This window comes from Grammomys surdaster, unplaced genomic scaffold, assembly GCF_004785775.1.
Source record: "Grammomys surdaster isolate TR1022 unplaced genomic scaffold, NIH_TR_1.0 131, whole genome shotgun sequence".
Lineage (NCBI taxonomy): Eukaryota > Metazoa > Chordata > Mammalia > Rodentia > Muridae > Grammomys > Grammomys surdaster.
Genome location: NW_021604589.1, coordinates 7,838,312 through 7,850,305, shown reverse-complemented (window position 1 = coordinate 7,850,305; position 11,994 = coordinate 7,838,312). Strand labels below are relative to the sequence as shown.

Here is an 11,994-nt window from a genome sequence, read left to right as displayed (position 1 = left end):
ACACACACACACACACACACACACACACACACACACACACACAGAGGAAGGAGAGGAAAGGAAGGAGGGAGAGGGGCGGGAGAGATGGAGACAGAGAATGCATGCACTCCTCCATCTCTTCATGTGCCATTCAAGCAGTGCTTCTTTCTCCATTAGCAGTACTGCTCCTTAAATTATCCTCACATCTTCCCCATCTTTCCCAACAGCTAGCAAAAACTAATTTCTCGCATCTCTAAAAATTTGAAGTATGTAATCCACACTTCTCCTGTGGCAATAACAATTTTCCATTGTGTTGTTGGTGTTCTTCTTAGTGAAAACAGTAAGTCCCTGATGGGAAAGTACCTTTGAGACCTAACACAGTGCACCACATATGTAGGTACTCCATTTTTACTATAAATATAAACAAAATAGGCACTTGAGCAAACTAGAGTAACAGATTCCAGGCCAAACCTTACACCTTCATCAGCAATACCTGGTGAACAAATACCATTCAACAGTCAACAGTCTCCAGAACAGAAAGTCACAATAAACAAAATTACCCAAAACGTGGAAATAAGGCAGAGGAGGAACAGGCTGAGAGCCTTCTCATGGTATATCAGTGTATATTCTGTGAAGCCAGCTCTGGCCAGGGTTACCTGATTCTCCAGATTCTGGAATTTCTATTTGTTGTTAATTAGGGCTTATACTCTGCAAAGACCGATATTAGAGAAAACAGATGACAGGTAGCTTATTTTACTCAAATATTAAAGACAAACCTATATTTGCCTGTGGATCATTAGCTAGCTTTGTACTTAATTTGGGGCTGTCATTCTGGTATCCTTTTCTTTACTACTCTCTGTTCCCATTTGTATACATCAGGCTATGATATCCTCTTTTGTCCAAATAGATTTCATGACCCTGATGGCTCCTTCATTAATGAGTCATATATAGACTCAGTCAATTAATACAGAAAAACTTGGAGTTACTTTTTAAAAAAGTATTCTTTGATAATATTAATAATTAGGATAAATGTAATATTGGGTAATGCTACTACCATTTTCTATTCATAAACAATTACCTAATATTTATCTAGAATACATTTCTTGAATTCCAAATTGAGTCACCAATAAACATTTACTTCCACTTCAAAGGATTTACAAAGCAGTAGAGAAATAGATGCTCTTAAATTTTGTTGAGAATTACTTCTAATGGCATGTATGCATGTTCTTAAATGGGCCACAAATAATTCAGTAATAATTTTTAAAATGAGTATCTCAACTAGAATAATATCTGATCCCTTGAAATAAGAAATAGTCTGGTGGTAATTCTTGAATTTATCTCCTATCTGAAAATTACTAAACATGATAGAATGTAATTTTACATCACACTACAACGAATAACGTTTTGTAAATCCAAGTCATACTAAAATTGCATTGAGAACATTGCATTTGTTCTGAAATTATTACCAGCCATAATGCAAACCAGACTCTAATGCTTTGAGAAGTAACTTGCTGAAATGGAATGAAATAATCACCCAGTACATAAACCATTTATAGGACTTAACATAAAGCACAGGTGATTTGTTTTTTGCTAAAGAGAAACAATTCTTTCTTATTATTTCAAATATCAAGCACCATAACAACATAAAAATAAAATATGGCACATGTATCATTCTATTTTGTTCATCCTTTTATTCATATAATACGTATTCTCTTTGTTCTGAAATAATGAAATCATTATGCATCTTCCATATTGTTTAATCAACAAGGCACACACAAATTCAGTTTCAGTAGGTTAGAAAGGTCAAGGCATCTAACAGCATAAAAGACAGGCAGAAGTATCATTAAGTACCAAAAGGAAGGGGTTTGTGGCATGAACTCAAGAGCCAATCCTTTCAACTTCCATGTTACTTCATTCTCTAACTATCCTTTCTCTATTATACCATACTCATCAGCACTTAAATGATGAACAGTTGAAATGGATGGTTTAGGAAAGGAAAACAATCACTGTTCTTAGCCCTAAACACTACTGCAGGAACACATAACAAATTTCAAGCTTGAAAAATTTGCCGACAGACTTGCTTCTCAGTAACCAGTTTTAAATTTCCTATCATGAAGAGGGGGCTTATAAGTAAAAGCACAACTTTTGTGAACACAAAATATTTTAAGCCTTATACTAAATCTCTGATATTTACACAATAGAGAAGCTTTTAAGCTGAGTGTATCTGAAAGCTTAGCTTTATTGTGCTGGAGAATATACTGTCATAAACACCATTGAATGACATAAAATAAGCTGATAGTCCCAAATCCAGTACTTCTAAATCTGTAAGACATGTTCAGGTCCTGACTACTCATTAAACCCCATAAGCTTTCAGGCAACTTGTACCCCCTTTCCCCTTTATGTGTGTTCATGTGTGTGCACTCTACCTCCTTGGCTCAGAGAATATAAGCATGCATACCACCCTGACTAGTGATTTGTTTTATAAACCTAGTTTCTAGGAAACAAATTTTGGTCCTTATGCTTGTAAGTCAAACACTTTAATGCCTGGGCCATTTCTTTGGTCCCCACTTCTTTCTTCCTTACTTAAATTCCAAGTGAGGAAAAATGGGGAGAGACAGCTAAAATTAGGAATATATAAAGGACAATATGGGAACCTAGTTAAAACAGAAGAAGCTTCCTAGAATATATGCATATATAAAGGCAATCTACATGAATTTGCCAAAAAATTGAAGAAATAGAATCTCAACTGGCCATCTCTGCCCATCAGATGAAGCTTCAAGTACCACACAATTGGGATATATCCAAATGAATTCTTAGCCAGAAGAGTCCCATGGGAATCTCTAAACAACCCAGAGTGCTTTCCAAAAATTGACAAGGCTCCATTGTTGAAGGCAACACCTATACAACTCATTAAATATGAAGAAGGTTAGCTGGTGCCTACAGAGAGCCTTCACTTCTATGTTCTAGCATCTTTGATACAAGCAGACACTCTGCATACTTCCAAAAGAAAAATGTAAACCAGCCCAACCAAAAACCCTTTGATCTACCATGGTGTCCTGATTACAAGATGTGATAGGTCAATGGTGACACAAAGCTTGTGGGCGTAACCAATCAATATCTGATTTGACTTAAGGCCTGCTCTATGAGAGGGAACCCATATATAACCCATATATAACCCTATGGGAGGGAACCCACACAATACTTGTGTGACCAAGAACCAGAGACTAGACCTGTTCTTAAAAAAAAGTGTAACAATAAAATGATTCCGCTATACTCATTTCATAACTGTTATTTTCTATGCTTATGAACTGTAATATAAATATACAATATGCAAGATTTTTTATATATGACCCTTGAAGAGGTCTTGACCCACAGGATGAGAAGCACTAACCTAAATCAATATGGTCAAAGCTTATATGAAATCACAGAGACTGAAGCAGCATACACAGGGCCTGCATCAGGTCTTCTGTGTATATATAGTATGGAGTCCAGTCCAGTTTAATTTTTTATGGGATTACTGTGTGTGAGATCCAGTTAGCATCTGACTCTTGTGCCATCTCTTAGAATCTCTTTCTTCTCTTTTCCTTGTCCAATGGAATTTTTGTTACATCATATCATGTCATATCACATTAAAAAGATTTTTAAAGTTCATTCTCTTCCCTGTAACATATTCACTAATCTAGGATATAAAAAAAGTCTATGTTACATTTTATGTACCAGTAGGAATGAAAACAAACGCTAATTGAAGGTGATCCTAGCTAGACTCCTAACAATTCAGAATATGGAGCCAGAACGGACCATCTCCTGTAACCAGGCAAGACTTCCAATGGAGAGATTGGAACACCGATCTAGTCACAAAACCTTTATAGTAGGGCATACAATTTGCCCTGCCTACAAAATGTGCAGGGGAAATTGAAGAGCAGGAATTAAGGGAATTGTCAAGCAATAATAAGGGTCCAGCTTGAGATCCTTGCCATGAGAGGGACTCCACACCTGACACTCTTAATGATATTCTGCTATATTTGCAGACAGGAATTTAGCATAACTGTTATCAGAGAGGCTTCGCCCAGCAACTGATGGAAACAGAAACCCACAGCCAAACATTAGGCAGAGTTCAGAGAATTCTATGGAAGAGGGAGAGGAAGGATTGTAAAAGCCAGTGGGGTGGGGAGTGAAGGACAACACAAGAAGAACTACAGAATCAAATAACCTGGCCCTATAGGTCTCACAAAGACTGAACTTCCAACCACAGAACATGAATAAGGCTGAAGTAGGCCTTTTGCACATGTGTAACAGTTGTGTAGCTTAGTTTCCTAACAGCAGGAACAGGGTCTGTCTCTGACTCTGTTGCCTGCCTTTGGGACACTTTCTCCTAATTGGGCAGCCTCATCTAGCCTTAATACAAGTAGATATGCCTAGTCTTATTAGTTGAAGGGGAAAGGGAGGTAGGTGGGTGGGAAAGACTAGGAAGTAGGAGAGAGGTAATGCAAAATTAATTAATTAACCAATTAATTAATTTTAAAAAGCTACATTCTATGAGATCAGTGTCTGATTGGCTGCTCTGCTGTTCTTCAATTGTGCTTTTATCTGAAACTGTAGAGAACCAAAATGTTATGATTTTTATTATTCATCTTTTACTATATTCTGAATCTACTTTCATAGCTCTGTGCACATAAGACCATGTGTTATAATTACTGATTAGAGAAGATTAAAAATGACCACAAAACATCGTTATTTTGAGAGTAGTTAGTTCATATATTTGTATACTGCAAAAATAAACACATTAAATATCTCTCTGGTTTTCTGCATCCCAGTCCCTGGTAATCTCTATGCTAATCCCTGAATTTTCCTATTTCAAGTACGTAAAATAAAGTTAAAGTTATATAAACTTTATCCTTTTATGTTTGGCTCATTTCACTTAGAATAATATTTTTTTAACAAAACCAAATGTGTTTAGAATGATGGGAACTTTTTGGATGTAGTGTTGAGTAAATATACAACATTAAAAATGTACTGAATGCTGCTGAATAGTGGGTAAGTTGTAAAAATGATCAATTTTCACATATTCAGGTTTAATAATTTCTCTCATAATTCGAGGTTCTGAATTGTCTCAAGAGTAATTTTCTCTGGTTGGTTTCCCACAGTTTTATTTTTTTCTGTGTCATTGAAGTCTAGTACTTCTGACTGTGTAGTGGACATGATAATTAATACATTTCATGGTGCTAGGGTTTTGTTCATATGTTTTAAATATATATATTTTAATTGAAAGAGAATTACATCATTTTCCTCTACCCTTATTTTCTCTAGCCCCTCTCAGGTATCCTCCCTCCAGTCACTTCATGGTCCCCAGCTCTCAAGCTAATAACTTATTTTTCTTTGATTATTATTGCTATATGCACATTTAAGTATGAATATGTATATGTACAAATATATAAATGCACTTTGATGAGTCTGAAAAAAGTAAACATAGTTTCTTTAAACATGATTATTAGGGATGGATGTACTTGTAAGCATTCAAAGTTCTAATTAGCTGAGTAGATATGCATTATGCATATCTGTTCAGAATAATTTTCTTGAGATTCTTTTCTTACTCTAAATGGATCTTTTAACCAATAGATACATAAAAAATAACATACAGAAAGACGGATCTTTTGCTTCTGTTTCAAAATAAATGTACCAGCCTGAAACTCAATGATAAATTACATTTAATTCTATTTTCAAATACTTCACATTCTAATTGGAAAAGATGGAACCAATATGCTAAATATTGCTTTTAAAACTCATTGAAAGATTACTGATAAAATATTTTGACTTAGAGAAAGAGACATGACTCTAGTACAGAAAGCAAAGTAAATATTCACAATTGACATGGCCCTCAACTTGTGCCTGTTTTGATGGCAGCCCTAGTAAACGTACAAAGCACTTTCAAAATTGTGTTTTGGTGGGGGGGGCTGTTGTGAGGGTGATTAAAATCTACAATATTAGGAATGGCACACAATATTCAATTCAGAAGATAGGGATACAGCACCCCTGGATATTGAAGTCTCTAAACTTCTAGTTCCTTCCAGTTTCATCTGTTGTATATGTTTGGCTTCTGTCAAATATTTAATATTGAGAAATATTAAATATTTGATCTCTGGAGCCAGAATTGTAAGAGATTATATGATACCTGACTTGGAAGGTGCTCTTAAGAGTTGAGCCACTTCTCTAGCCCCAAGAAAGATTTCTTCTTTAAAATATAGAATTGAGTGGACAGCAAAAGTTCAAGCTAACTCTTTTCATCTGAGATATATAATGAAGGTAGGTACCGAATACTCACTTCAACATGTTGACAAGTTTGGATGAGCTTAGCCAAAAGGGTCTCCAGTTCTGTGTTTCTCTTAATAAGATTGGTGAGATTACTCTCCAAATTTTGCTGTTTAAAAAAAAAAAGAGAGAGAAATGTTATTCTGCATATTTTTCTACTTTAGTATGTACAAAATTATTAATCCTCAGAAAAAGGATTGATTTTTCCGAGGTATTCATGCTATTAATTCTTTTTGAGATTCCAATCAATTTAAACTAGATTTTTCAAAAGTTGTATTTCAAAGATTCTTCTAGAAATATTAAAATTTTATGTTTCTATTCATGTTTACTATGTTACCTCATTTAATTAGAATTTAGTCAGAAGTTCTTGTTAGAGAACTCTGGAGAAAGTAAATAGTTATACCTTTGTCTGAGTCAGAAATGATAATAATATATAGGTTAATTTCAGCATTTTGAGATTTACCAATTTATAATTAGGATGAGGTTAATCTTTTCAAAGCAGGTTTGAATTGACCAGATATGGTTAAAAATATTGCAACTTATAAAATTTTTAAGGAGTTCTTGTCACACATGATATATATCTCATATGTTCCAGTCATAATATGTTATCCTTTGTTTCTATTTTTCTCCCTATCTGTGCAAATGTCCTTGAATATCATATCACATAATTATGCATCTCAATATAGGACCATTCTTTAAAAGCATCAAATTTAAAGTTTCCTGGATTAAATAATCATATTTTTGACCATGTGCTCTGAGTCAGAGTCATTAAAATGTCTCCATTCCTCCTTGTTCCATGTGTTCTCCATTTAAACTTCCCATTCACTTATTATATATTCTATTCACAAATATTCACAAATATGTATTAAGAGTTTAGTAAATGTAAGAGATGCTATGGGCATAAAAATAAAACGTCCCATTTCCTGATCACAGGAAGATGGCCATGTAACTGGGAGACAGGAGGACTAGAAATGAAGGATAGGGGAGAGGTGAGAGCGACCTAAAGGTGTCCAAGATGATGAATTCTTTCAGCTGAGGATAGAAGCACAAAGATGAAGTTTTTGTTTCATAACAGTGTCAAGTTCTTAGAAGATGAGACACAGGTGGCCCCAATCATGGAGAAGAATCCTCCATAAGCAGGGATGATATGACAAGATCAAGGAGGAATGAAAGGAATGAAACACAGCAAAAACATGGCATAACGGGAAATTCCGTGAACAAGATATAAAAGACTTCAGATTTGTAATGCCATCTAGCAATAGAAGGCTTAGTGACTGTGGCTATGGCTTAGTAGTAGAGCACTTGCCTAGCAAGGCACTGGACTCTATCAAACCAAAGAAAAATAAGCAACAACAAAAAACCATTTCACCTTAGAATTGATGAAAAAATTTAGCCCATTTACCTAAACTTTTCACTTAGAAACATGTATTAAGAGAGAGAATTATTTGCAACTTACATTTAATGTGAGTGTGTCAGAAGTAGAAATCTGTTTTTAATGAATTCAATTAATTAATCCGGCATTAATCGTCTTGCTTAAGTTTGGGGATTTTTATTTATTTGTTTGTTTGAAACACAGACTTGCTTTGCAGCCCAGGCTGTCCTCAAACTCTGCCTCCCCCTGACTAAGCATCTCACATTCTTGGACTACAAGTGTGAGCCACCATACCAAGCTTGCATAGTGATTTCTATAATGAGCACATTTTTGTTTCCAGTAGGTTCTTCATCATGTAACCTTTTCTTGTTAAAGTATTTTGTATTCTTCTTCCAAGAATGCAATTCCCCTCATAATTCTGAGAAAGCTAAACATACTTATTCTTAAGCGCTATTGGGAAAGAAAAGGTCCACATCTCCTGAAGTTTGCTTAGGATTTCCCAAGAATATGAGTTTAGCTTGTGTCTTGTATTTTTTCTCTGACAGTTCATCTGCTATGAACTTTGGTTCTCGGTGTTGTGATTTGAGTATTAATGTAGCCTAACCAGGGGAGGTACATACTCCAAGTTTAGGACTTGTTCTGTGCCTGTACTCTCACAAGGCACCTATGTTAGAATGAGGCACAAATCCTATGTTGGCTTGGTGCCTTGTTTCCTTCCATGTGATTTCCATGTCTGGCTTCAATTCCAGAGAAGGTGTGAGGTGTCCTGTGAGCCAAGTGTGTTCATGAGGAATCTTTGCTTTCAGCGGTGTGAGGCTTTTTTTTTTATAAGAAGTGTACACTCCTGTGAGTGTTCCCTATATCCCCACTGCTCTTCATTCCCACTTCCTGGGAGTAGTCAAGTTTTCGTCTCCCCTCACCACTCCCCTCATTCCATACCCGGACCTTGATATTATCCCACTCATGGTTAAGCTTGGGTATATACAGTTGAAGACATTTTAGAGTGAAACTAACAGCAGTTTAGGCACAACCTGATTGTTTTCAAATGAATCCTACACACACACACACATACATACACACACACAGTATTTCTAATAGTTGTAGTAAATGAATGGCACCAGTAATGACTTTAGAATCAGAGACTCAGTCTTGAAATTAGACATTCCATTACTCAGTGTCTTTGATTTAGATATGACTGTTGTAAGGTGAATTTGTCAGCATTTTTAGTGTGTTAATCTTAGAGAATCCTTTTAGTTTTCTTCTTGGCTGACCATTCATGGCAGGAAATTTCTAGGGAAATACATCATCTAACTGTTTGCAGTTCAATTGTCATAAGTATGGCTTTTCTAAATCTAGTCAGTAAGAAAACCAAACAAATGTGATCCAACACATTCAGATTTTACAAACATCTGCTTGCTCCCCCTCCTATTATTAAGTAGAACTCATGCATAAAATCTGTTTTTAATCAACTGATACAAAAACTAAAGCCTGTGGTTTAAGCACTTTGACCAACCCAGGTCCTTTGGGGTTATTCAAATTTAAAAAGTAGAAGTGTTAGTAAGGTCCAGAAAGAATTACTGAGGTAGTTAAAAATACAATAAAGGGAAGTTCAGCTGGGAGAAAGATTTTTTTCCAGGTAGTACCAAAGGGGATGACAACGCTTTTGAGAGAACATGGGCATAGTAATAAAATCCAGTCTTCACTAAGCCATGCATCTGTAAGCCTCCAGTACAGGGACTTCCCTGGAGATTTTCTGGAATTTATCTTTGTCAATAACATCCTGTGGGGTGGTATCTTTTTAACCTCCTAATTTTGACTGTGCTTTGTGGGAAAAAGAGATAACATTTTTCAGTGTAAGAGTCTTGAACCTACAGCACCTGAGAGGTGAAGGCAGGAGATCAGTAGTTCAAGGTCATTCTTAGCTGCATGAAACCCTGACTCAAAACAAAGCAAAACTTCCCTATGTAATGCCTGCTTCTTTATGTATATTTAATAGTCAATGGAATATAAAAAATAGTCTTAGCTTTCTGTTGTCACCTTAATACCACCAATATTTTTTTCATATTCTGGTCAAGCCAAGTTTGAGAGAAACCTAAAGTATAGGCGATCATTTATGATCATGAAGAGGTGTGAGCTACCATTCCAAATGAGAAAATCAGTAGATATATCTTTAGTTCAATTTCCTGTACATAACATGAGGATAATGGTCAACCCACCTATCTATGCCATCACTAAGTTCATATGAAAAAGAGGAACATACACAGCAGGAAGCTACAGTTGTTGATTGAAGGAAAGAATCATTCAGCTTGTTCTTACAACAATACTGTAATAATGATTCCTCCAGTGGCAATTATTATCAAGTTTGCTGATGGCTTTTTTTCTCTTTCTTGCATGCATCTGTGATCCTCTGTCTCAGGGATGTATCTGGACCCAGGAAAGGCAAACTGTGGTTCTGTGGAAACCTGAGAGAAACTGACGCCCCTAGAATCAGTTCTCTACCAGAAAATACTTGTAATTACTAGACATATGTTACAGTTCCTTTATCTTCTGGATGGGACCACTCTGAGTCTCAGTTTATAAAAACTCCCCTATAGCCTCACTGGGTAGGAATGTCTGGATCCATAGCAATAGCATGCTCACTGACATGTTCTCTTTCCTCTTTCCTTGTTGTGCTTTACGGATCATATCCCAGTTCAAACTCTCAGTCAGACTCTGCTTCTGGGAACCTGAGAACTACAATTGTTTCTATGGACATCTTAATACATTTGGGTATTATTTCTTTTGATAAGGAATGAAAATGATAATTCATTGCTTTAGAAAGGTATTTGCAAATTGTCTCTTTCCCCTCAACTATCATCTTGCTTTTCTGTTTTTAAAGGTCACAGAGCCTCCAAATTCCAGGTTCTAGAGTGACACTGTCGACAAAAAATCTAATGTGAGACACACATCTGAGTCACATTTTAAAATTTCTAATAGTAAAAGTTTTACAACTAAACTTAATGACATTGTTTCAGAATATCACCATTGATGGAATGTTTTATACTATTTTTTCCTTCTTTTGGCTAAGTCTTTGGAATATTAACTCATACATGTCAGTCATATTTCAAGTGTGCCTAAGCAACATAAAACTAATGACTAATAATAATGGATAGTACTACACTCTCAAAAGACCTTTGCAGTAAAGAGCCACATAGAACTTGGGTTGGCTTTATGTGGTCTGTGACATTGACTTTATTTGCAAAACAGGTAATAAATGAGATTTCACCTATAACTCTTGCTTGCCAAAGCTTGGTACAGACTATACAATATAAAAACTAAAATGTCATCATTTTCTGTGCTACTAGTATGTAGTGAACACACACACACACACACACACACAGACACACACACACCTTATTTCAAATGCTAATCCTTGTTACTACCCTTTTGTGGAAGAATGCAGACATAGGCACATAGGCCTCAGGAAAAGTTCTTTGTAGACAAGATAGAAATAAGTATTTTTTGCTTATGGCTGGCTAGCTAACTTGACAGAACTCAAAACAATCTGAGGAAAATTCAACATCAGTGTGACTTGTAGACATTTTACTCCTAAAATCATAATGATGAAGCTCACAAAAGCAAGTTGATTCAGACCCTAGCTCTAAGACTTCGAAGAAGTCCTTTCCCTCTCTGTGCCTCACTTTCTTCATCAACCTAAGGTAAAACCAGGAAGAAATGCATGTGACACCACAAGAGAACCTGGCACAAAGTGTTCTAGGAGTCCTGGGTACACAGAAGAAAGAACTTGGGCTCAACTTTAGACTTTTATGAGTATTATAAAATCTTAATTTTGCAACCCATCATTGTCAAACTAAAACACATTTTCCTCCATTTTGCAAACTGTCCAGTAGATTTTTGGTTTACTAGCATGTAGTGATTAGACTATGTCCTACCCTACAGTATAATTCTAATAAATACTAAGTCTCATTTTTTTCAACAGTCTCATGATATTGTATTAATATCACTATTTTCATTTTAGCTACACACACACACACACACACTGTGAGAGAACTAATTATCAGTGAATGTTAATATCACTAGTTGGTGCCAAATTACTATACCAAGCCTTCTTTACTTTCTAATTTTAATAGATTTTTATAGTCTTAGCTAACTGTCTATTTCTCCTACTCTCCCAACTCTCTCACTGTGCTTCTGCCATCCTATGACAGTGTTGTGTGAGTCCCAGCTTGATTTTCAGGCTAAGCATAGACACATGCTCTTCCCCATGTGTAGAGTGCGTGCGTGCGTGCCTGTGTGTGTGTGTGTGTGTGTGTGTGTGTGTGTGTGTGTGTGTGTGT

The 11,994-nt window shown here is 35.9% G+C and overlaps 1 protein-coding gene across 2 annotated transcripts in view; it reads right to left on the bottom strand.

Moving 5' to 3' along the window:
* Positions 1-11,994, bottom strand: part of Mid1 (midline 1) — a 327,852-nt gene that overhangs the window by 64,143 nt on the left and 251,715 nt on the right. For both annotated transcript variants that reach the window (XM_028761784.1, XM_028761777.1), the window contains exon 3: positions 6,299-6,394. In XM_028761784.1, the coding sequence (XP_028617617.1) occupies positions 6,299-6,394 (96 nt within the window). The remainder of the gene's footprint in view (positions 1-6,298; positions 6,395-11,994) is intronic.